This window comes from Python bivittatus, unplaced genomic scaffold (genome assembly GCF_059951505.1).
Source record: "Python bivittatus isolate LINGU-HERP-01145 unplaced genomic scaffold, Pbiv_v1 ctg000700_np1212, whole genome shotgun sequence".
Lineage (NCBI taxonomy): Eukaryota > Metazoa > Chordata > Lepidosauria > Squamata > Pythonidae > Python > Python bivittatus.
The window spans coordinates 43,369,924-43,397,779 of record NW_028277098.1 but is presented as its reverse complement, the minus strand read 5'-3'; the positions used below and the strand labels follow the sequence as shown (position 1 = coordinate 43,397,779).

Genomic DNA, 27,856 nt, shown 5'->3' with positions numbered 1-27,856 from the left:
CAGCAGGCAGCCAGAAAAATACATTTTTTTCTATCATATCCATGTTTCTTTTCTCCACTCCATCTTCCTTCCTCATTCATATACTGATTTTTCTCCTTCTTTAAGATACTGCTGAAAACTGTCAAGTGCTTGTTAAACAGCAAGGACTGATGTTTCATTTTCATTAAGGGTTGCCTCTACCAAAAAGGAAAGGGATACAAAAAATATTTTGGGGGAAAGACGCATGAAATGTTACAACTCCCAAACCCAAATTATTCTATGCATACCAGATTTTCCAACCACAGCCAACCAGTCATCACCTTTAAATGGCCTGCCCAGAACATGAGCGATTAAGCAAGGCTTTAGAAATATCATGGGCAATATATAAACTCCAAGAATGAATTCAAATTTCAAAATTAACTCCTGACTTGAGAAGCATGACATACAGTATAAGAACTTTTGCGAATTCCATCCAGTAGGGCATATACTTGTTCATTTCAGTGTGTATGTGTGTGTATGGCAGAAAACCCAATATAAGGCAGGTTCTCATGATGAAGCACAGCTATATACTTCCCATGTACCTGAAAATGTAATTTCTGCTATAGAACTGACCTATACTCATGCAAGAAATCAGTCTTCTGTAATTCAGCTCTTAGTTTTCTTTCCTTTCCATAATTTCAGTTCTGCTTTATCAATAAGATTATAAACCAATAAATAAAATGTAGTAAATAAATGCAGCTTGAATAAATATAAAAAAAAAAAATTACATGCAAAAGCGTTTAGGTACACTATTGTCTGTTCACTCCTAAGATCTCAATGCATTAGGGGGCAGTGTAGGAACACAAACTTGCTAGTGCTTTGTTATGGTGCATCTCACTAACTGCTGATGCATAGCTAACACAGCAACAGACATTGATTTATGTTCAACTTTCCATTTCATCAGAAAGATTTTTAAAATGCTACACACCAAGTTCAAAATTCAGTGGGAAAATGCACAGCCATCAAATGTTGGGCAACAAGCACAAGGACACAACCAGATGCATACTGACAGACCCAGGTCTTTTTCTTAAGTTAAGCCTACAGAGAAACTGGAGATGCAGGCAGTTGCAAGGAAAGGCCTAGTGTTTGTGGCTGGTGTTGAATATTTGACAGGGCCTGGCAGAGCTGTTGATTGCTGACAAAGCTCCTGAAGTTACCTCCACTGGAGAAGGCAAAGCCAGCCATCTGGTAGCAAGTCCTGCCCTTCTGGAGAAATGTGAAAGGCAGGCAGGGCAGGTGATGAAAAAAATAGTCGGCTGATTGCAGTGGCTGCCCTCACTCCTTTACCACCATTCCTCTGCTCTGTCTAGCAGGAAGGAGGAAGAAAGTTCAGCCTGCAAGAGTGCCTGGGTCTGTGTGGGGAGGGGGAGTTAAGGGTGCTGGCGCATTGCCTTGAGGCTTCAAACCACTGAAACAAGCATTAGTCCTGTATTGCTGATTTGGGAACACTGGGCAAATCAGCATTTTATGCATTCTGGGTTTGACTGACAGGTATGGACACCAATGTAGCAGTTCTTGATGCTTTTTTTTTTTTTAAAGGGTTTTCACATTCTTGTGATTTTTTTCCCTTGGAAACTGCTTAGACAGCAACAGGCCATTACAAGCTGTATTCTTATCATCAATCTACAGACCTGCTTGACCCTGGCAAAGACACCATGAGCTGATCTTTTCCTTGCCTTTGTCATAATTAAACAGTCTCAAACAGTATCCTTTCTTAGATCAGAAGGAACATATTAAAGTCTGAGGATTTCTCTTCTGCGTGGCGGTGAGCATGCTATACAGGGCATGTGATCAAGTGTGCCAAGATTACATCAAAATGGGATATAAAAAAGACAGCAATATCAACTTGTGCTTCATTCCATCTAGCTGTCATGATCGTAGTTAAAAAGTCATAGTGAGCATTTATAGAACTATGCACATTTGTGTCTCTGTTCTGTCTACAAGCTTCATTCCTTGAACTCCTTCACCTCTAAATGCCAGGAACCATGAAGCCCTATCCCTGAAAACCTTGTCTGCTTTTCTACCCAGTTGTTGGACAGAAATCCCCATGAAAATGAATGGCTGAAAAAACTCTCTTATCAGGATTTCCATAAGAGCTATGTTCCTAGGCACTGAGGAGCTCATCTTCCTGACTGACCTCATTTTTTGAAGGTAAATAGCACATGTTGTCAAGGAGAAGGACAAATCCTATAGAGCAGACTATGTAGCAATCACTAGAAGACCTACATTATACAAGCTGAAAGTACACTTTCAATGGCACATAACTTTACATGCTTTCCTTAAATTTTCCATTCTATCAAATGACATCTATTTATATAAGTATCACATACAGTATGGCTGAAATGTATCACAGGGTTAGGCAAATTACAGCATATAATTAAATGGTAGTGTACTGTTATAGGTCCAGGTTTTTTAGCCTGTGGACACTTGCTGATATACATATTCCAAAATGGAAGTGAAATGGGAATGTGGTCATTTTCACAAAATATTTGCACTTTGGTCCTTATACTCAATCACATCCTTCACAGAAAACCTAGGATATGTAGTTTGGAAAGTCTAAGAACTTACTTTCATAGAGGGGGAAGAAAGAATATTTCAACAACTGAAGTTCACGAAATGAAACTGAATAGGGAGAGTCAGAATAGAGAAAAGAAAGCGAGTCATTCCAACAGTGAAAACACTATGGAATTTACTTCTTTAAGATGAGGTGGACAGATGTGATATGTGCTATGAGGTGCTCTCTAGATCTTTAACAACAGCACTGTTGTTATACTTAACTGAAATTTAAAAAGATAGAAGTCCCTCCAATTCAGTTTCTGCTTAAATTTCAGCACACATGCTCTTAAATGAATTACTTAAAAGTGATAATGTGTGGATGCTGTTGGACTGCAATTCCTGTCATCCCTCACTATTGACTACACTGTCTATGATAAATGGGTGTTAAGAGTTCAACAGTATCAAGAACAGCACGTTAGCCATACAATTTCAAACACTGGCCTGCAAACACAGACCACTTCTGAAATACTCATTAGGAAAAGGGAATAAGCTTTCATTTATTTCCACCAATTTTTAAAGAATTAATTTGGTCTTTATTTAAGTATCCTAAAAATCAACAGATTTCATTTTATCACATGTAAAACTTTCCTAAAACTACTTATTTCCCTAAAATAACAAAGCAAAAAGACATATCTACAGCTCCATCCTGAGACTTCCACAGAATTGATCATTTTACAATTCTAATGTAGGCCTCATAACATTGATCAAGCTACTGAGACTTCGTCTTACATAAATCCAGAACTCAGAAAATGTAAAATTAAAGTCACAGCTTCCACCAATATTAATCATTTATGTGAAAGAGATCTGGCTGGGTAATTCTTCTAATATAAAAATGGTTACTAGAGCTTACCAGCCATGGGTCTTTCTATTACCTCTTATTAGAATGATGATTTCAACTGTTATGATTTTAAACTAGGGATTCTGTGTCTAATGCTTACAGAGATATACTACCCCTGTTCAGATGTTACATTCATGTGTTCATCCAACACATAAATACTAGTGAAAAATCCTTCCCATCTCTTAATTGTGTGTGGGTGATACAAGCAAAAAGACAATCCCCACACTTGCAGCATGAGCTTATACATGACTGCTTTTATGTCAGCCAGAGACATAAGGCTCCTGAAAACTACATCAAATTACAAGAAACAAAGTGTTAAACTAAGCTTCACTCCTTCTCAGATACCATGATTTCAAAACTCACTGCATTATTATTATTATTTCAAAACCCACTGCTTTATTCTTCTTCTTCAAGAACTGAAGTTCAAGCACATTGGGAGTTAGCAGTTCCAAAAGCAGAGCATCATATTAACTGCTGAAAATCCTCTGAGTGTGCCTATGCAAATAATAGGCAAATAGTTATAACATGCAAATTAACTGCAACTCTCCAACCCAGCCCAATTGATCCTTCTGAATGACACAGTTTGTTCAACCCACCTAAGAGAGGAGACTATTTGGAGAATAAAAAACAATGTTAAGAATTGCATTTGCTTTAAAACAGCTTTAGCCATCCTTGTTTTGTTGTTTTTATCTTGGGTCTCTGTCACCTCAAGTTTTGCTCATGGATCTAATAGCAAGAATTCCATGCGGCTAAAAGCAAACTTTACTATGAGAAAGGAGATGGAGAAGAATAAGCAATCCCAAAAAGCAGCTCTGTAATATTTTATTTCTCTCTTGTTGCCAAAACTTTGCAGTTATGGCCCAGTTTGGATGAGCTTCTGCCTGTGGCTAAAGTTTAAGTTGGTTTTGCCCGAAGAATTCAGTGACAGCAGTTAGAAAAAAAATCAAGTGGTTAACCAGAAAGGAAAAAGAAGAACTCATATCCTGAATGCTCGGTATTACACACAGTCCCATCATGATCAACATATATCTTATTCATTCCAAAGTAGCTTTGTAATGCACTGAACTAAAATAAAAACAAAAACTAATATTGGTTTCCAGACAAGTGGAATCTATCACTTAAACACGATTCCAGAACTAAGGCTTAATAAAACAAACAAAACCACCACAGAAAGATACCAATTAATTACATAAAGATCAGGAGAATTAACTCTTACCTGAAAGAAACCAGGAGGAATGGGTCCTCCTGGCATTCCATCATTTGGAGGAATGTTTCCAAGTACTGGACTTGGCGCTGCAGCTGCACTCTGCAAACAAACATACAATGATACATATATTTATTTTGATAACACTGGTTAGAGATCATTGTAAAAGATATCAGTACATATTTCATGTCTCCACCATAATGTATGACCAATAACCAACCCCATGATTATGAAGGCTACCCAAAGAAAATGAAACTGCATTATAAAATTGTGCCATTAAAATGAATGAAATGTCAATGGCTGTCATTCAGAATGAGGTGGAACTGAGAGGCTGGTTCAGTACTCACTCTTATGGATTTGTCACTCAAACTGCACAAGTTACTGCAAAAGCTTCCAGAACTAAGCATGTTTTGTATAATTCCGAATATACTCATGGACAAAGAGGATGGCAAATTCCTATCTTTCACTGTAGAGATATAGCAGTGAACATGCTTAAAAACATATTCTAGAGCATCTTCTATGTCTGCACTCTTATACTATAGCCATTCATCTATCCTGGTCCAGAAATAATGAAGTTTTAGCCATATTCCTTCTAATGAGACAATTTTTAAAAATGGTCATCTCATAATTTAAGAGATGGTTGCCAACATCACATTTCAAGAATATCACTTTCAGTTAAAGAAAAAACTAAGTTCTATCTTTCAACTGAGGACTATACCACCACAACCTAGAACATCATCTAAAAGTCAGAAGTGCTAAATATTTAACCTGTCATGTTTAAGGAGCAAAATGGTTATACTTAATATTTAAAGCCAAACCAATGAAATAAAAGAGGGGTGTGTATAAACCTTTCTACCTATTTTCTCTGTACACTCTTCCCTTCTTTCAAAAGAGCAGCTCTTAGCTACTACATTATAAGGAAAGTTGTGAGGTAGATACAAAGCCTTTAGTCAATGTCCTCATTTGATCTCTGGCAGTATGTTGTGTGGCTTATGTGGGATTTGCAGGAAAAGTTTACTGATTAACTGGCCCTGATATAATGTGTTCATCTGAACTGGAAAGAGAAAGGGTAAAGGTACTTTGTTAGCTAAACCAGACAGTCAATAAACTAATCAAGAACAAATGAACAAAAACACCTTTACTTCTCCCTAGTAATTCCTAATTTCAGCATACAGGACATAAGCTCCATTTGGGCATTATGCAAAAAGGGTAGTGAGCAGTTGTGTCCCTCCAAAGGTCACCCTGTGATGTCAGTTAATAGTCAGGCTATTACCCCCACAAGGCAGACAGTTGGATTATATATGTAAACTTCTTTTAACTGACCTCACAGCACATCTGGAGGAAGCAGCTACCCATGAGGCAAAGGTACTCATTTTCATAATACTGAATGAGAACACACATATGCATATGCAATATACAAACAAGTTTTATCCAAATCAACCCTATCATTTTTAATAATCCAGCTCAAGTTGGTTGATGTAGGTATTCCATTATCAACATATTCCTGCTCAACAAAATGATTACTGTTGATTCTTTCATTTTCTATTTTTCAGGAGGTCAGGGAATAGAGAGAGAGCCAGTTTGGTGTAATGGTGAAGGCACCAAGCTAGAAACAGGGAGACTGTGAGTTCTAGTCCTGCCTTAGGCACAAACCAGCTAGGTGACCCTGGGCCAGTCATACCCTCTGAGCCCTGGGAAGCAGGCAATAGCAAACCACTTCCAAAATCTTGTCAAGAAAACTGCAGGGACTAGTCCAGGCAGTCACTAGGGGTCAACAAGGACTTGAAGGCAAAACAACACACACACACAGGGAATAAAATGCTAAGCAAGACAATGTCTAGGGCATGAAACAAAAATTGTGGCTGAAGGGGAAGGTGAAGTCATTTTAACAATGGCTACATTAAAACAGCAGCAAAACTAAAGAAATAAACATCAAATGTCCATTCTCAAATTATCAGTCCACTTCAGTCTTTCACCTATGGAAACCAACAAGATATTTATGAAATTAAAATTTGACAAAATGGGTTTCATTTTAAATGCAGAATTCTCTATTATTTAATATAGAGTTTAATGTCTTTGCCAGTTTCCTTTCTGAGCAATGAAGTCACATAAATAGCTAGCTGGAGAAAAACAAAAAAGAAGATAAGCCATGGGTGATGAAATACTGTTTGTCAGACCTGAAAAGTAGGCTATGTTCTGCTAATTTTTCAGTCACTCTACTATAGTTTTTCTTTACTGTTCCCAACTTTAGTATTGTATATTTTTAATGAAAACATTATTCTAGTTACTCAATTTTTTATGAAAATGTTTTTGCCAATGGTAGATTCCTCTTTTTGATCTGGAGGTAAAAAGTCTATTAAGCCCAAGATAAATAGAAATATCTGTATAAAAAATTCTCACATGAAAAAATAGGAAAAATGTACATTACAGTTTTATATTTTCAAAAGGAATTGCTTTTAAACATTTTAGTAATAAATTTACAAAGGAAAACTTATCTATTTTGAATACAATCAAGAATGAGTTAGCAAAAACTTAATGAAATAAATGATTTAGTTATGACTAATGTTTGAAAGACTGCAAAACTGCAACCAGAATCATATCATGGATTGTGTCTCCACTGATCACAGGCAACAGTCTTATCAATGCATTTAATTTAATCAGCAGCCTACTGACTCATCATGTTCAAAAATCACTGTTGAAAAATATGAGTAGCAAAAGGATTTGTTTTATGTAATAATCTGAAAATGGGAAATTCCTCTTTGATTGTAATGATTTCTTGTTTTATAGCCTTGTATTTAAGAGCTGACCTAGTAGCCACTGGGAAATGGGGATTGCATGAAATGTTTACATGGAATCAGCAGGCCAATGAAATATGTGATAAAATGTTCCACAACTTCCTTGTTCTGCATTTAGGACTGAAGTCAGTAAGCTAATAGCAAACAAATGATCCAGAAGGCTAGCTCTGTTAATCTTTTTGCACCAAAAACAATGGAATATCTTGCACCAATCTAACAATTACTGTATATTCCCTAAACTTTGGTAGATTACAGTCCTCTTTATTAGACGCATAGAGTATATTTCTGAGAAAGACAATTCCTTGTTTCTATGCTAGCCCTCAGTAGACCATGAAACCTTTTCTGCAGGTTAGCGATTTTTTGTGGGGTTATTTATAAAACTGTAATGAACGTATGTTCCAACATAGCCACATGAAATTCATTCAAAGCCACATTTAAATTCAACTGGATCTTATCATATAACTATCCTATAACACAGGAGAATCTGTATAGGAAGATCTCACAATGAAAGACATATGGAAATACCAGTCTGTGCCTTGTAAGTCTCAATTATGACAGAGCCATCAGAAATATTATCAAATATATTTCATCTTCACCAGAAATGCTATTTTTTAATGCTGTGACTCAAGAAAAGTTCATTATGATGATGCAAGGTGCTTTCTTCTTTAAATTATAGCATGGCATTTCTTTTTTAAAAACTTAAATAAAGGCGAACTGTTATCAATTATTACTGATAACAACACACTGACACTAGCAACAGTATCTTAAGATGCATAAATTTAACAAGGTCTTCTAAAAAAATGAAACCACTTTTCAGTTTAAAATCTAACAAAACGTTGCCAGGTTGCAATGGACCAGAAATCCCAGTCTGCTCATGAAAGTCATGTTAGCTGTTTAACATTTTGAACAAAGATGTTTGATATAGAAAATAGCTTTTTGGGACAATCACTTCTTTACGGATCCCGAAGAAGCATTAATAAGTATCTTATATGCAATCTCTGTTTCCACATCATATGCACACACTCTCAGGTTCTGACAACTCCGTAGCTGAAATAGTTATATTCTGGAAAAATCATCTTTGACCTACCATTAATAGATACAGAAAAATATGGGACCATCTTCTGATGAAAAAAATGACATTAAAAATTCTAAACATTCAGCTAAGTTTGATTTTTTAAAAAAATATTTATTTTTGATAAATACAGCTACACTCAATAAATACCAACTGCTGTTGACATGTGCTTTTTTCAAAATCTAGGATCTTATGTTATATAAATTACGTGATTTTCCCCAATTACAGATTTATTAATCAATCCTTATTTTTTAATCGCAAATAGCAAAACAAAGCTAAGATCTACTTAAAATAGACATTTACTAAAAAGGCTGTGCCTAAGTTCTTTTCTAAGCCTGATATAACAGACCAGAAACAAGAAGCAAAGAAAGAGTTCTTCCTTTTCGCTCTGAGTAACCATTTCACAGCAGAAATGAGAGGACAAGAATTAATGCTTTATTACTTGCAGAATGGACCTCGGTAAGTGCTCTTGGGTTACAAATGGAACAATCCTGATCAACATATAAAATACTAACGCAATTCAACAAGCAGATCCGTCCCTTTTCAGTTCTTCAAAGGAGTCCCCCTAAAAACAGCCGCCTGCTTAAATGGGAGGATGTGGTGGTCAAAGAAAAAAAAATCATGCTCTTCCCCCACCTTCTTGAGTTTCCTTGTACTTTCCCCAGTCATTTGCAGCCACTTCAAAAGTCTCCAGCTGGGTTAACATTCTTTGGAAATGGCTGCAAAGGAAGAAAAAAAATGTGCCAGTGTCTCTACTGGTCCCAATAAATAATCTTCTCCCAAATCAACATAACTCAAGATGCCAGCAGATTCTGCATAAAAATTGAAGACTCAACTTAAGCAGACCTCTTAAATCATCTGTTATTTGCCTCTCCAAATCTGGTGCCCTCCAGATTACAACTCCTATCATCCCCATATAGCCACAAAACAGTCCTGGAAATATGATGAGCTGCAATCCAAACATCTGGAGATCACAAAATTAGGAAAGCCTGGGATATATTTTGATGGATTCTTTTTTTCCTGCCTTCTTATTAGGTACAACAGAAGCCTGAACATTTTTTTCCCCTAGCAGTTGGGGGGAGGGGAGGAGAGCATGCTTTTTCTTTGGATTTTTAAAGCATCATTATAAATTCAGGACTTGCCTACCTTGGAATACTAATGGATGGCAAAGAGTATATCACAAGCACAAAGGAGGGGATGCAGATCAAGCTTGGAGAGGATCCTATATACTGAAATAAAGGATGTGAGAAGTACGTGAAGCTCTATATTAAATTAATGACATCCCCTCCCCAGCTATCGGAGCCAATATGTTTTTAAAGAAAATGAAGGGCATTAAAACAAAGTTATAAACCAACTAGGAAAAATAAATTAATATGCCATTTCTAGTTCTCTTTATGCATCATAACATTGAAAACTAGGTAATTTTTCTCTTCATCACATGGTATCTTAAGAGCAAACAATTTTTTAAAATAGACACTGAATATATTACAACTTCTCTTTTAAGTAAACTAATTTTATTAATGAAAATATATACAGAATCTAGCTCTAAATTGCAGTACACCCAATTATATTTATTAAAAATAAAAGCTCTCTATCACATAATGTACTGCTATCCAAAGACAGGAGGCACTGCAATAAAGCTGCCAGCCAATATTTTATTTTTTCAGGAGATTTCCAGCATACTATAATCTCTTGCTGGTGAGCTTCCCAGAGTTAAACAGATCCCTAAAACAGCTTACAATAATGCAATTCAGATATTCTACTATTTTACAACCCATCTAACTTTCAAGAAAAAAAAAAACCCTACATGCTGCATTTAGCAATACTATTTATACATGCAAACTTTTATCTATATACACCTTCAAAGAATACAGTATTTTTAAAAAGCTGAATGTTCAAAGCTATGCTCTCTTTATCCACAATAGGATAAAACTCACCGTGGATATGCAGCCAAGCCATGGCATAAGAAATGCAAGATATCATGGTCCCTTTTGGGGTGTGTACAACCTCTCAGTTTGGACATATCACAGGCGCAACAAGACATCTGTTACATTTCCTGGCTGGCCTGGAATGCCCTTCACTGTTGCCAGTTGGAATGCTGTGGGTACTATGCAAAGCTCTTCTGGCCCAGGCATACTTCCCATCAAATCATGGAGTTATTTTTCCAAGATACGCACATGTCAATTTGACATACACATTGTGACACTTGGTTGGAAGTTAATAATTAAAGTATCCACCAGTGCCCTGAACAGAACGCAAGGGAAGAATTGTATCTACCAGACTTGATGAATTATTTAGAAGCCTGCCGTGTGGCATTGTCTCTCTCTGTAACAACCCTCCTTGTTTCATCCTCCCAATAGTAGCTGATCTGTGATAGAAAGAGCACAGCTCGTGAGCGCAGGGAACTTTCTGCAACTCAGGAGCAAAATATTCTTACCTTAACTAACACTACTGTGTGCAGTATCAGCCTGCCTAGCCGTGAGCTGTTTCTTTAGAATATTACATTTCTACTTGTTTGTTACTTCTTAGAACTTCTACCAGGTTGGGCTTCTCTCCAGAATGGACCAACACTGGGCCAATCCCATTTGCAGTGACATCACCATCATTAGTTATCCTTGTTCTTGAGAAATAGAGGAGTCTTCAATTTTTTTTTCTCCACCATCTACATTTATCATATTACTGAACAGGGCATATCTGTTTCTGAGGTTCATACAAGAGTCAGGATATTCAAGAATGCTAGTCAGTTTTAGAAGGACTAAAAAACTTCCTAGGATCTGGGCCAGAATCTAAAGAAATTGCTGATGAACCAATTCCCAGAGTTTTGTCCTGCCTGTCAAAGGTTGTAAAGGTGAATAAAGGATGGTGATACCTAGGCCAAGGTAGAGGAAAACCTAGGCATAGAATTCAGATTACAAGACGTAACTAGCTGAATTATTATTTTTATTTTTCTCTCACTTCCTAATAAAAAAATATTTTCCCTATGAATAAATCCGATAAAGAAATGAAGTACATACAGTATATGGGAGAGGGAAGAGAAGTCAAATCTATAAAGAAGAGATGTTAAATGGGACAAAGAGGGAGTTGTGTGATATTTAGGAAAGATGCCCAAAAGACAGCCACAATAATGGCTTGAGAAAAGCTTAAGTGCATACATTTTCTATTTGATAAAATTAGTAGTCCAATAAGATCCTCTCTCACATTTTCCCATTATAGTATGCAAGACAAAGACTGTGCAACAGTTAAGCAGCTAAATACAATTAGTAAGACTTCTGTGCCTCTGTGATCATTATCAGCTTACATACACATGTGGTTTCCACTTATCTAGTTACTTTCAAAATGCTTTGCCAACTTCCTCATACTGCTTACTTGTTGGATGTGCAGCATTCTCATTCTTACCCACAAACACATATCCATACGTCACTGTATGGAGAGGGAAAATTATTTTCATTTAAAACTTTGTTTTATACAGAACATCTCTTCTAACATGATTATTATCCATAGAACTAACTACACCAACAGTGATGAACCTCCTTGCTATAAAGTCACACTGTTTCATAGGTAGTCCACAATTACAATACAACTGTCTACAACAGGGAAAACTATGTGTATGACCAAGGACACAGCATGACTTTATAGAGCAGCTACTCTATACTATTCACATGGTGAGTTCTACACCTAAATGCTTTTGTTTCTAAAAGCTGAGTTCATTTTAAACATACACACACACAAATAAAACTAAAAATGAGGATGCCCAAGCATTGCCCTAATAGGAGTTCCCCAAAAATCACTGGGGGCTTTAAGGCAGGGGTGGGGAATCTGTGGCTCTTCAAATGTTGCGGAAATAGACTCTTAACAACCCCAGCTAGCATAGTAACAGGAAAGGCTGCTGGGGCCACTGGTTTCCTCCTTATTCTTGCCCTTGAGAAACTAAATCTCTATGTGAGCTCACACAACGTGGTAAGATAAATACCAGCCTTGATGCTATTGATGATGGAGGAAGGGATTCTGCAACTTTGATTATGGATTCCCTCTTTATGTTCCTGAAATACAATGCATCTAAAGTTTCATTTAGGGCACAACTGTAATCTACAAATTAAACGCTAAAGAAATAGAATCAGGAATGTGTTATAGAGTAACACTTCTATAATTTTTCAGTACTGTTAGGTACATTTTAATGGATCAGTGGATTATTAGCAACATCTTCAAAACTCATTTGTGTTGCTCATAGGTCAAACTTATACCAAAAACGGCCAAGCAAGCCCAATAAATAGTTTCATTATTATTAATGTGGTGCCCTAAAACCTCAGCAGTGATTGCAATCAGCACACCTGGTGGAGTTACTACACTTCTGGGAAATCCCATTAGCTTGGGATACAGCTTAGCATCTGCACATGTGGGAAGTCTGACAGATTTCTGCAGAATAGGAAGCAAGGTTCAGACTGTTATAACTTTGCTCTAATTGCAAAGTCCATCACTGGATAGTTCCCAATACTCACTGATTATATTTTAAAATCAAACTGGCACTGAAGATGATGAAAACCTGGATGGATGAGTTCGGCTTCCAAACGGAGACATGGAGTCAACACACCGGCTTGGTATACTCCAGCAGATGCCGTCTAAGCCTTTAAATCGCACACTAATTGTGCTAATTGAGCTAACAGTCGCTGTTTCATCTCCCAGCTCTGAGTCAACCAGCATCTTCTGGTACTGCTATAGAGATCCAAGCTGTTGGCTTTAGTGGTATTTTGTCAGCCATTAAATGATTCATCAGAGTCATTAATTGATTTATTACTGCTGCCTGCAAGCATTGCTTTGCAAATAAAGAATGATGTAGATCACAATGCAGAAGAAACTGAACAACACAACCCAGTTCAGAACCAGATGCCTAAACTACCTATATAAGTTCAACACCAAGGGTAAAAAGAAGATATGAAGAGCAGAAGAATAAGTTGGAGGGAACGGATGAGTCGATGTCTTTTTTTCTATATAAAAATGTTGACTTGCTAGAACTTGCTGTAGCATTCAACCTTAATGTTCTAAGGCACAGAAAAAGCATCCTGAGCAGTCCTCACAGTCAACATATCCCAACTAATGCTCATTTTCATTTCTTAGGCAATTCCAAAATTGGAAACAAAATATTTTTTTAAAATGCAGCAACAGCTGAAAACAGCTTGGCGTGGGAGGAAACTACAACCAACTTTCAAGACACTCATATTCCAAGAAATGATTTGATTTTAGTGATGCTTTCACAGCTAATTTGTCACCAAGACTGCAGACAGTTGTTACGTGCAACCAGATAATGAGACTCATCTAACGAAGAGAAGGGTGCTTCTTCCTTCCAGATTTGATGAAAGCAACTATTTATTTATTTATCTATTTATAACATTTATACGGCCATCCAATACAACAAAGTGGGCAGTGCCAAAAAAAAGTAAGACATACAAATCCATTTTTTTAAAAAAGCAACACAATACATTTAAAACTATAAAATGATGACCAGATTAAAATGTACTGCAACTCAACAACTGGGACTCAGTTCATCTGGACTCAAAGGCCCAGGTTTTGACTGCCTTTCTAAAGGTCTGCAGGATCACGACCAGCTGTGTATTGGAAGGTGGGTGATTCCACAAAGTAGGTGACATTGTCTCAGTGGGGGAAACCTGACAGAAATTAGATATTCTCTGGTGGAAAAACATGGGTTTGTCTACAGTCAGATCTTGTCCAGAAATCTCTAATGTTGCGGTCTCAATCTGCTGCCGTCTAAGAGTAGTGAATTACAACTCACATCTTCTCCATCCAGCATTAGTAGATGCACAACTCAGACATATATACATGTTCATATACATCTTCCTCTGTGTATTCACAGTGGTAACAGACTTTCATTAAGATCAGACATGTGCCATTTGGTCAAGTCATATACATTTTTGCAGATGTGAACAAGTTATCCCACCTCAAGGTCTATATTTGCTGGGGGTAGAGGGGAATCCACTAAGAACTGAGCAGCTCGGAGCACTTCAAAAATATAATCTCGCTAATTCTTGCATCAAGCCTGTAAGGTAGATCGGTATTCATAAGCTACTAGTTAATGGCAGAGCCATCATTCAAACCAGTATCTCTGAATTTACATCTGAGTCTTTTAAACTAGTAAGCCAGACAGCTGGAGTTAACTGTCAAATATTTAACTATAATTTAAAGCCCTCCACGTTTAAAAAAACAAAAACTGAATTTCAAAATCTTATCCAGAGCATGCATTTGTCTGCATAATCATGATATTCAATGGTTTTACTGCAATTTAGACAACACATTACGAGAAAGAGCAAGCTTTTTAACATTAGACTTATTTCAAGGTGTGCTGTCACCCTGGGATAGCTTTCTTGGAAGCCTTTCCCTGGGACTGAAAACACGTAAGTCAGGCCAAGTCCAATCCCCTTCTGAGAAATCTGAAACTCGACAGAAGCCACCTTATGCCTGTCCTACTCCCCATGATGCAGAAGAAGGAGGTGTCACTAGGCAGTAGTGGAGTAGACAGTGCTCTGATAAGGAGTACCATTTCTGAAGGCTGCTTTGCTTACTTCAAACTCCCTAAAAGCACCCCTACGAAATAATATAAAAAAGGAGTACCCCCGAAAAGTTTTTGTTTAGTTGTTTCCTGAGTTAGTATTTCAACTTCCTACAATTTTAACATGCAGGTTTATAATCAATAAATATAATTTACATATAGATGTGCGTGTACTGCATATATATATGTTGCATATGTGGGCCATGACCCCCAAAATGGTATAATCAAGACAGTATAAATGGAATCTAGTTAGGTTTTCTGAAGCATGTCATTTGCACAACGTTTATAGCACTGGCATTCTGGTTTGAATTAAATGAGCAAACTCAGTAACAATGCAACTGTTAAGGAGAGGTGGAGGAAGGGGTAGGAAGAAGGTACTGCACTGTTAAACATTTTAAAAATGTCCGGAAGGCTTGAGTTACAACACCACCATCCTCACCCAGTTCTGACAATGTTTTGGAAAAGTATCTGGAGTGTGTCATTCCAACAGAACGCAGTGATGTAATCTCCACAGGAATAGTTACTCTGCTCTTTTATCTCACACCTCACCACTAGCATGATTTACACACAGGCCGACCCAGGGCCCATTTCATGGAAGACAAACAGCAGCTCACTCTCTAGCTTCAGATTAGTATGAAAACAATTTGTCTTTGCTTACACAGAAGCCCTACTCACTGGAAACCAGCCAAGAAAAAGAAAAGGAAAAAAAGATCAGGCTTCTAAACCATTCTGACACCAGATTTCCCTGTATTATGCTTGTGCTTCAGTTATAGCTAATAGTGTTGTCCTTTAATCCAAGTAGGAAGAGGAAAGGATCTGACACACAGAATAACCAGCTGAATAAACCCTGGATCTGGGATGGAAAGAAGGATTTGGAGGGACCATATGAAAACTGAAAGGGTTGTTTCTAAAAACACTCCACTTTTGGGTTATTTGTTTCTATAGGACCTTTCAAAGGTGCTTTACTAGAGTAATTTTATGTAATCTTTATAAATGATTTCCAAGATATGTTAATCAGAAGAATGATTTGCTAAAAACCAGACAATGAATTTTAGAAGAGGCAGATGAATGACTATATTCTGCACCATTGACCCATATTTTATCAAACAGGTCTACTGTATAAAGATCATACAAATGTCACATTCAGGAAGGGACATGTACAAAAATCTCTACCGTAGGAAAATTTCCACCTGAGATATTTTTGGAAACTGTTCCCTTTTATTTTCCTCTACTTCTTAGTTTTAGCTGAGATGCCCCACAATTAATGTGTGAGGGAAAATCATGCAAACTGACTAGTTTGTTGGAACCAGGGCAAAACCTAGAAAGCTGCCTTACCTGGAGTCAAACCAGTTCTCCCAATGTTGTCAGCTACCATTTCAGGCCTTTACACTTTCAACTTTATCTAGAGATCCTCAGGATTTAACCAGAAATGTTCTGCATGTAAAGCATATTTTCTGCCAGTGAGCTAGGCGTGACTGTGCATAGAGGTTCCTTATGAGGGAGGAGGTTGGAATACAGATTCTGGCAAGACTAACTGGTCAGTTGTGGTGATTTGTTTTAGACTACTTCGTTAAACCCCGTTAAAAGTAGTTCTCACTTACCGACTGCAATTGGGACTGGTAACTCTGTTGCTAAGCAGCATGGTCATTAAGTGAAATGTCACGTGACTGTGCTGATTTATGATGTCTGTTCCGGCTGCGGTTGTTAAGCGCAACATCACGTGACTGCGACTTGCAACTTCCTGCTGGTTTCCCCATTGACTTTACTTGTCGGAAGCCAGCTGTGAAGGTTGCAAATGGTGATCATGTGACCATGGGGATGTTGCAACAGCCGCAACCTCAAGGACCGGTCATAAGATTCCTTTTTCAGCACTGCCGTAAATTTGAATGGTCAATGAATGAGTAGTCAGTAAGCGAGAACTACCTGTATCTGCTGGAAAATACAGCACACCTCCTCCTTAGGACATTAGGTACATGCTGACTAGAGAGAAAGGCCTCAGATATTAAATGGCCTTTCTGGACAACTTTGTCTATTGACAACTCTGATGTTTTCTCAGCAACAGGCAGTCATTTTACTTGTGCAGAAAAGCAAGCAGAAAACAAAAAAGCAAGCAGAAAACAATGCCCTAAGCAAGGAACTACCAAGAAGAAAACCACCCCCCCACCAACACTGGCAGGGCAAGCTACTGTATATAAACAAGAACCAAACCCACTAGCACCTAGTGATGCTGTTACCTAGTCCACGACGATGTTACCTAGTCGGGTAATGAAACGTCTGCAAGCAAACAACCAAGCTCAGAGAACACCAAGGACTCCACATTTAAAAAGTTGTTAAAGCTTTGCTGAATTTTAATTGTGTTTGCCTTACTTTCAATAATTCTGTTTTCATTTCATGATGTTATCATGTTTGGTTTTAACTGTATATTTTACTCTAACAGGTCTGTTGCAATGGCTTATAAATGGATTAGAACATAATAAATAACGAATCCCAACATTCCCAAGTATTCCAGTATTGCACAGAGAGATAAAAATAAACCTGTAAGCAGTGCTGCTAGGAATAGACCTCCAAGTACAAGTCTGGGGCCTCACACTTCAGAAGCCCCCCCCACCTCCACTGAGCATCACAGTCCTTTCTTTCTTAAGTTCAGCAGAGGTCCTACAACTTCCCTTCCTTTAAAATCCCCTGAAGTAATGAGAATGCCAGGCATGACTGCGACTTTGATTTACAGCACAAACTTTTTAAGAAAGTTAAAAAAGGGGAAAAAAGATTCCAGTGCCACTACATGCTAAAGGTACAGGAAAGAACAGGAAGCATATGCTGGATGGAGATGGAAAGAACTTTATGGTGGGGAACTGAAGCTGGAAGATTGGGAAGGTTGAGAACTCCTGCCCAGGTTCTCCTCAACCCCAGAAGTGCAAAGACTTTATAGTGTAAGCAAAGGACAAGATATTATGATGGCAGGCAGAATAAAGAATTTTATTATCAGAACCTAATTTTAAAACCCTAATTTGGTTTGGTCAAGGTCAGCCAAGCCCCATATTGGCTGGTACTGTAGTTCTGGGAGCTCTAGGCCCAAGACTTTACAAACTCCAAGAATGGAAAAAGCAGTGTTAAATGTGGCTGTGCAGTGTTCCATATTCAAAAGCAAAAAGGTACTTTAGAGAACGTGGAGGCATGAATGTCTGCAAGTTCTTACATCCAACACATCTCTTCCTTGGATGGGGCAGCAGCTGCGGAGAGCAGCCACGTGACTCCAGGATGACACAGCTGTTTTAAGAAACTGCAGTCATGTGCTCTATTTGTCCCCTTTGCACTTTAATACCCCTTTATCCTTCTGAATCAAAAACAATGCACAGTCCTAAAGTTAAACTCTGGAATTGGAAGAATAAGATGATTTCATGGATGCATTACAACTGCACAAAGAAAAGCTGCAACAAAAAGGACTAAATATTTAGCAGACGAAAAGGGATGATACGCTTTTCATTTTATGCTGAGAAATAAAATACAGGTAGTCCCTGGGTTAAGAATGCCCGGTTTAAAGACACTCCATAGTAAAGAATGGAGCTTACTGTAGCAAAATTTGAGTTAAATACACAATGGTTTGAGTTTGTTACAAAATACTACTTATATTTGTATAAGTACATTACTTATATTTGTATGTAAGCTTATTTCGGCTTACATACAAATTCGACTTAAGGACAGAGCTTGGGAACAGAACTCGTTCTTAAAATGGGGACTACTGTACTCAAAAAATTTAACTTCCTAAATAACAACAGATACCAGCTTCTTGCCTACACACTGTAGGCAGCTACTTTGGTTTGCCCAGAATCATCACTATGCTAATACAATGCATAATTTAAAAGATCAATCTATCTATGAAAAGCAGTTGCATGTAAATATTATGTTTCCACTTTACAATATTTTATGTGTGTTCAGAGACCAGTATGAGTAATACTGTCATAGAATGCAAACAGACTTTGGTAAACTGTAGGGGACAGGCTAAAGTACCACCGGTTCCTTTGTGAAGTATGCTCAATTTACAGCTTGAAAAAGTGTTTTATCTCCTAACCACCTGCTTTGCTCAACCTGAGATCAGATCCAATTCATGTAACTTCTCATGTATCACCTCCAGAAAGAAAGGCTGTTCAAGCCACACTCTCCTCTTGGCTACACATGTGAATCCTCCCTGGTGCCTTCAATAACCTTAGCCTGCTGCAATGACTGATGTCAATCTTGTGCAAGAAACGCAACTGTTATTTAAACGGAGGTCGCCCCTCAGTACTGTAAAAGCAGCATTATCCATCCCTTTAAAAAAAAAAAAAAATACTGAACATAACAAATAGGACCAAGCATTTATAGGGCAGAAATATAGTCTACACATTTGCTTTCTGAAGAACTGCACTGCAAAGAACTATGGCCAAGGTAACTGTGGTAAGTGACCATTTCTTGAGCCACAGGATAGCTACTTAACAACTACCCACCAAGGGAACCTAAATGTGAGGCTTAAGTCCAAAAATAATAGTTCATTAAATAGATCCAGACAGAAGTAAAAGAAAAAAAGACAACCTTAGCAAACAATTTTATCCTTTGGACAATATAACCTCACCTACAACATAAAAGGTAAAAGAATAGATTAGCTATTAAAACAGAAAAGACTGTAGAAGGAAGGATTCTCGTATAGCGACAGTGAATCTTTTGGGCTCAGCATGTCAAAAGTTTGGAAAATGCCTAACGACTCTGCTGGTGTGTCACCCCCGCCCCCAAACAAAAGAGAAACAATTATTTACATATTCATTTATTTAAAAAAAAATACAGTCCAATCATGTGTGGTGCTATGTATTATATAAATGAACATCAAATAATTACAACAATGAAATACGAGTAAAACAAATTCAGTTTCTTTGGTAACTCAAACAGGGAGAATAGTTGTCGTTGGGTGCTGGTGAATGCTGGTGTGTCACCCAAAATGTCGTGGTGTGTCACCTTTGACACACGTGTCATAGGTTTGCCATCACTGATCTAGTAATTAACACAAAATACATAAAGAAGATTTATACAATGCTAAAGCCTGTCAAGAATACTGAAATTTCATTTCAGATTCTACAGCATTAAAGGAAACCTTTGTCATGTTGTTCCACTTCTCAATCCAACTGTAGACTTGTAAAGTGAAGAACTGTTGTAATCATTCTTCCGCGTATCCAAATCTGGTTCATGCTGTTTAAATCCAGTACCATTACTATAATCATGAAACATAAAAGCCAGAAACTCCTGGCAAAGTTTGTGCCCACAGCTTCTGACAAGATTTATGGTACCAAGTCTTATTAATCAACCCACTTAAATTACTTTATGTTTCTGAGCAGCATTAACAATTGGCCTGTTTGGCAAAAGCTATTCCAGCTATATTTACAAGATTAAAGTTTCCTAGTGCCTCATTGATTAACTATCCTTTTATTTTAAAAAGATACTGAAAGATTCTGCTTGCTATTTTGATAATTGACTGTACTCTTCAATTTCATTACCTCTTATCCAGTCTGATACAAGCATTTATATTATTTTGATATTTAATAAGCTACTTAATGAGATAATTTGCTTATGTTCACTGTGTGTGTGTGTGTATGTGTGTCTTCAAGTTAGTCTTGACTTCTAGCAATTACTTGGATAAGCCTACAAAGTTTTCTTGGCAACATTTTTAGAAGTGATTTGCCTTCTTCCAGGGGCTGAGAGAGAATGCTTGGCCCAAGGTCACCCAGTTGGCTTTGTGCCTAAGGCAGAACTGGAGCTCATGGTCTCCCAGTTTCTAGCCTGTTGCCTTTATCCACTACACCAAACTAGCTCTCACTGTTCACTATAGGCATCTTTTAAATGCAGTATTTCTAGGTAGTCAGTATAAATCTAAGGCATAACCAAATCAATGGAATGCAATCTGGAGTTCTTTAGAATTGTGGAACAGAAATCCCACAATGTCTTAACAACTGGCAGGGCTGGCTAGGGCTGATGGTAGCTAATGTCCAAAGCATTTGAGTATGAACCTGTTGATTCACATGAACCTAAAAAAAGGACGTCCTGCAATTTGTTCATTCCTTGCAAAAATATTAAAATAATGGCAGGTAATGCCTGAACATATGAATTCTTCAAGATTCTTCATCCACTCTGACATGGTGATGTATACTTCATCAATATGCATGATTGAAAAACAAAAAACTGAAGTATAGAATAGTGATGGCAATCTGTTTATGTCAATGACAAAATTAGGAAGTGAAAGCAGGAAGAGAGAAATGATGAAGGTTCAACACAGGATAATTCTGGGATTGAAGTTATTTGGCATCTGGCCCTTTATAAGTATTTGAAATGGCTTTAAAACAAAAAACAAAGTTAGATGGCATGGCTACGTGACTGCAGTAGATACTTGACACATGCATAATTGAATGCTGGGGACATCTTTTTAGGGCTATCCAACTTGCTATCCTATTCATTTAAAAAAACGTTTTAATAGACCTGAAATTTATCTTGAGCAGTTCCTCGTTTTGCAATGTCTTACAGTTACTTGAATCACATGAACTGAATCAGGTAACAACAGAAATTATGCTAATTAGATCTGTTACATCCACTATGCTTCTGTCTACGTGCAGGTCCAAATGAAACTAGATCCTACACATCCCACTGGGGCCACTTCCTCACTCATCCTACCTTCTGCACTTAAAAAAAAATGTGACAGCAAACCAATAGTCCTTAATCAAGCACAGATTATTCAGAGACCGCAGGAAACACTGTCAGCCTGGTTCTATGCACATCCCCTCTGTTCTTAACCCCTGACCCACCACAGCTGGGTTGTTTGCTGGAAGTGGCAATATGTTTGAGCTAGGGAATGCAGGCAGTTATGCCTTAAGTATGTTGTGTATCAATTCATAAAACAGCTCATTTAAATAGCTTTAAAAAGTCAGCCCTCAATTGAGAAGGCTTTGAGCTCTAGGACATCTATTAACTGGGGCCGAAAAAAAGGGTGCGTGGATACTCCCCACCCATCTTTCCCTCAGTGTAGACTGACATTTCTTCATACTTGACAGGGTTAAAAATATTTCTACAGCTCAGTCAAACCCTCAATTTCAGTCCTGTTGAAAAACAGGCTATAAGGGAAAGAGGAATAAATCTACCCATTTAAGGGATCAGGACAGCCTCACAGGAGGGAAAGTCAACCCACAACTTCTACTGCCATTCAAATATAATACAGTAAATGATTTCTTTCCCTGTCACTAAGATTGATCTTTGTGTCAGGGAGAAAATAAACTGCTAAATGGCTTCTTTAAATCAGCTATCCTCACCCTTCTGCCCTCCCAATGTGTTGGACCCCAGTTCCCATTACTGTATCCCCAATCAGCATGGTCCTACTGGCTCAGAAATGCTGGGGTTGTACTCCAGTACATCTTGAAGTCTCAGAGGACAGAAAACTTCCTTAAATATACTATCCTTTCCAATTTAACCATTTTTCCAGAATGCATAAGGAAAAAATGCAATAAGCGCAACTTCAAATATATCCAAGGTGTGATATCTTGTACAGTTGTCCTTTCTGTTTCAGACAGACTTCAGCCTGGGAAGACGCAAATTATATGGGCAACAGCACTTCTTTTCACTGTTTGGAATACTTGTCCCAGCACAGCCCAAATTCAGATCACTTTCAGCACTACCTTTCATTGAGGCATTTAGATTGATCCAGAATATTATAATCCTGTTGCCTTGAAATGAAGAGACAAGCAAAGATGACACAGCAATGTTTTGAAAGCAGTGTTGGTTGAAAAGAAAATATTAGGTTTCTGGAATGGACCAGAGAAGAGGCAATGTACCTCTTTACTGTTTAACTTCCTAGTATTTTATACATGCTGACAAACTTCAAGAGTAAGTATCTTAGCAGCTTATGTAAGTTTTTTTTTTTTAAAAATGGAGCCAGTCTGTGCATGTCCATTTGCTCAAGGGCCTTTCATTCAATCTCTGATTTGAACAGTAAGGGGCAAAATTGTGCTTATTCTGGCATTCAGATCTCCTTATTTCTATCCACTTGGCAGGATAATCTCCAACTCCCATCCCTACTGCTTCTTTCCCATGTTACAAGTGGCATGAAGCAAAGCTGCTTAATGGGTCACAAGGTTGAAAATAGAAGTTAACTTCATAAAGCGCGGGTATATATTCCCACTTGAACTGCAGGCATAATTCTTGGCTTTCTTTTCAACTTTGCAGAGCAGTCAGACAAGCAAGATTTGGTAAGCTTTTGTCTCACCTCGCAACACCACCTGCTTCATGTCTGGGAAAGACTTTAAAATTCCAAAGAAAGGTCAGCACTGACCTTATGGTCAAATAATATTGTATAAGGGTGACAGGCTACATAAAGAAACATGTCAGGGCTAAACCTGACAGTTTTCCTCAGCATTTCGTTTTATTCTTTCCAACCCAATGGAACATTGGGAAAAATATAGAGAGAGGGGCTTGAGACTCTGTCTATCTATTAATAGGATGATTTTCCCCAAGCTGAACAGAATGGGACCAAATTTGATGAGGGGAGATAAGCCAGCAAAAGGAGGATAGATTTTAAAAATGGGACAAATCAGAGCAGAGTCTGTGGAGAAAAACATTACAAAAAAGAAAATCCCAGTGCAACTAAGTGGGCATGGCAATTGGGCAATAGATCAGCATCACTACTGACTCCTCTATTCTAAGCATCCTCCCTCCTGGTCACATGACCCACAGTGGAACTATTTTAAGGGGTGGGAAAGAATTCCAGAAGCCATGCTCTGCATGCTTTCCCTGTACTGTTTCAATAGATGCAACTTCAGGTGGGAGGCAGGAAAATTAAAAGAGTGCCCAAGCCTTGGCTGGTAAATTAAGACTATATCTGGCAGATCTCAAGAGACTGAGTCTAAAGGTGATGCTGGAATGGGTGAAGCCTCTGACGGGGAATATAACAGAAGTTGGTTGATGATTCAAATAACTGGTGCCTCAAAATGGAGTTTGATGGGTATTATTTTTGGAAGGACGGAAACATGGTAAAACATCCAAAACCAAACAGAAGAAAGCCTGTTCCTTTGATTCTGGTCCCACTCCCTAAGATTTTCTTCTATAGAAAAAAAGAACTATTCCTTATGGGCTAACACCATTAATCAGTACTTGATACTATGGTCCTATAGTATCAAGTACTGATTAATGGTGTTAGCGCATAAGGAATAGCCATGAAATCATCTTGAGAAGATACTCCAGATATTAAACTAAGATACAATAAATACAATAAATGGTTTAATAGTCCTCAAGCTTAGCAGACTTTGGATAAAATGGACACATTCATTCACACTTCACCTTCATTTAAAAGACTAATGACTAATATCCGTTAAATTGAGGGTCTGTCCATTAAATCGTGGTTTTACTGCAAAGAGACCATTTGTGTCAATTATGTAATTACATAAATGAGGTAAACTGATGCAAATGACATAATTTGGGTTTTAATGGACTATCAGATTTAACAGATACCCCTGAATGGTTCATCAAATCAACATTTTGCTATAATATTATGCATTGACAACATTGGGCAGCTACCAATGCCAAGTATCCTAGCAAGGCTCATTGACATTAACTCCCCCCCCCCCCATAATTGTAAGCTCATTAGAGTAGGTGGGTATGACAATTTTAACATTTTCAAGAATGCCCTGGAGTGATGTTATGCTGGGTGCTCTGGGGAAGCATGGGAAATTTAAAATGAGAATTTTCAGTTAGGTTTTGTTTCTACCGGATAAGCTCAGTTAAGGGGAGGAGCACCAATGGGTCCATTTCTCTTTAAGTGATTCTCTTTCCCCTATCTGGACAGCTGCCACTGGTGACATTTCAGCACAGCATATTCCACTGATCTGTTTGCCTGCCCAATTTTCCCAATGCCTTCACCATCCCAAGCTCACCATAGGTCATCTACATGTTCCATCAATGCCTTCTCCCTGTCTTTATTTCATCCAATGTATGGACCAAAATATCCAAAATGTATTTGTTTTTGTCCAGACATAGGCCACCTGAAACTAGCCATTCCACAAACATATTGTTTGTGCACAGAATGTTTTGCACATCTCTATATGTGATTCCTGAAAGTCAGTTTAGTGTAGTGGTTAAGGCACCAGGCTAGAAACTGGAAGACTGTAAGTCCTAGTTCTGCCTTATGCATAAAGCCAGCATGGTGACCTTGGGCCAGTCACCCTCTCTCAGCCCTAAGAACAAGGTAGTGGCAAACCACTTCTTAAAGCCTTGCCAAAGCAGGGACTAGACTAGGCAGTTGCCAGAAGTTAAGACTGATTTGAAACTATGAAAAAAAAAAGTGACTCCAATTTCTACAAAGTAATAGAATGCTTTACCACTGGACTGCTAGCACAAGGCCAAAATAACACCTAAAACTGCTCAACAGAATAGTGCACGTAAGTGAGAAGTCAAAAGAATCAGATAACTGCATTCTGATTCATCAAAATAAATTTGTCTCAGGAATGATTAATATAGAACTGGCTCTGCAAACATACTAAAGGGTGGCTTGCCCAAGAAACACACCCCGAGGCCATCTGGCAACAGTGCCCATCTCCAGTACAGTTGGCTGCATCAGATGAACATCTATCTATTCTGTTTTTTTGCCCAGAGTCTAGACTATAAACACATAAAGGAAAGATTACAGCACAGGTCAAGATCTGAACAGATTGCATAAACAGGTAAGAATGAATTTAAGTGGGCTCCAGTTAAGCCTTTTCATCTCATTAAAACTGCCTTCATCTTATACAGTGAGGTTTTAAATTTAATAATAGAACACTATTGCACCTCTCAGTAACCCGATTAATGTTAGAGTAAAGCAGTATCTTGACCATTTCATTCAGATCCAAGCAGGCAATGGGTTGGTTTGTTTTATTTCAAAATCCATGGACTTTGTTTGTTTGTTTATTTAATCAGTCAGTTTATATGGTCACCCATTTGGCAAGTTACCATGGGTGGCTAACAATATTAAAAGCAACAACAAAAATACATTAAAAAATCCAATAAACCAGTAAAAACACCCATTACACCTATAGCACTAGGCACAATAATTTGTAAGACATATATAGAAATATACTGACAACTCATACAATATCCTGGCCCAGTGTTCAAGGAAAGAGCCAGGTCTTCAGGCCTTTCTATAGGAGAACAGGGTCAGGTCCTTTTGGAACTTGGGGGGATGCTTTTCCACAGGGTGGGCTTCCTGCATCTGGCAAGTTGATACTGTTTAACAGAATGGACCTGGGGCATAACAATCCTTCCTAATCTTGTAGAATGGGTAGAGATAAGTGGAGACCTTCAAATATACTGGCCCTGTATCATGAAGGGCTTTATAGAAAACCAGTATTTATTTATTTATTCATCTATCTATTTATATAGGCACACACACACACCTCAAATTTATATGCCGCCCATCTCACTACATAGGTGACTCTAGGTGACTCGCAAATAAAAACCTTAAAACCAGTAAAAAACTTACAAAAACAAAGCTAAAAGACGAAGAGAACATCCTCAAGTCACCAGATACCCCCAGTGCTGCTAATCCCCACTGGATCCCCAGGCTAGTTGGCAGAGCCAGGTCTTAATGCTCTTCTGGAAGACCAGAGGAGTGGGGGCCAATCTCACCTCAGGGGGTAGGATATTCCACAAGGTGGGGGCAACAGCAGAAAAGTACCTTGAATTGCACCCAGAAGCCAACCACTAAATCAGTGCAGCTCATGCAATAGTGGTGTTACATGTACATATCAAGGTGTGTCCATAACTATCTGTGTAAATGCATTATGGACCAGCCAGTTTCTGAGGACTTCAAATGCAACCCCATGGAGAATGCATTATAGTAGTCAAGGCAAGAGGTCACAGCTGCCACCTACTCCTGGCCCCATCCAGAACTAAAAATGGAAAATCTGAGTGGTTCCCAAACCCACAACCATTTTCTTGAGCCCATTCCTCCTCATTCAGACCCCACAGTCTCCAGACACTGAGACAGAACCCTGATGACATCACTTTAGTAAACAACAGCTAAGATGTATACCTGGGTATCATCAGTGTACTATTATTATGTCAATGGATGACCTCCCCCAGCAGCTTTATATACTTGTTAAACAAGAGAGGGGAGAGTGTGGAACCCTGTAGCACTCCACAAAGAAAAGCCTTGGGAGTAGAACTACTGCCCTCCTTTCGACTGGAACTGGCCCTTAAGAAAGGAAGGAGAACCACGATAATACTGTGCCTCCCACTCCTGCCTGCCTGTGCTTGTTCTGAAGCGTACAGTGATTGATGGTATTGAAAGCCACTGAAAGATCAAGGAGAACCAGGATGGTGGCATCACTGCATCCTGGCTCTGACTTATCAACAAGTGTGATCACCCTCATTTATTACTATATCCAGGTTTGAAACTCAATCAGAAGGGGTCCAAATAATCTGCTTCTTCTACGGTACTCTGAAGCTGCACCCTGATCACCTTCTTCAAAACCTTCCCACAAAAGAGGAGGTTGGAGACCAGGTAAAAGTTGTCCAGAATTGTTAGGCCTAGCTATAATTTATTGAGGAGGGGCAAACAATCACCTCCTTCAAGGCAGATGGAACCATTCCCTCATTCAAGGATTAATTCATCACTGCCTGCACCCAACCACATACCATCTCCCGGATGTCTTGACCAACCTGGAAGGTCATGGATCTAATACACAGGTAACCACACTCACAGCTCTGAGGACCCTGTCCAATTCCTCAAGAGCCACAAGCTGGTTACCCTCCCAAATAGTCAAGCCAGACTGTGTCT

At 38.3% G+C, this 27,856-nt stretch overlaps 1 protein-coding gene across 8 annotated transcripts in view; it reads right to left on the bottom strand.

The window, feature by feature from the left end:
• SSBP3 (single stranded DNA binding protein 3) overlaps window positions 1-27,856 on the bottom strand; it is a 178,904-nt gene that overhangs the window by 37,567 nt on the left and 113,481 nt on the right. For 5 of the 8 annotated variants that reach the window (XM_088128545.1, XM_088128547.1, XM_007423903.4 and 2 more), the window contains one exon: window positions 4,629-4,718. In XM_088128545.1, the coding sequence (XP_087984671.1) occupies window positions 4,629-4,718 (90 nt within the window). Of the gene's footprint in view, window positions 1-4,628; window positions 4,719-9,119; window positions 9,185-9,629; window positions 9,713-10,420; window positions 10,482-27,856 lie in introns of those variants that run through there. The other 3 variants (XM_025163895.2, XM_088128549.1, XM_088128548.1) reach the window with 3 other exon arrangements.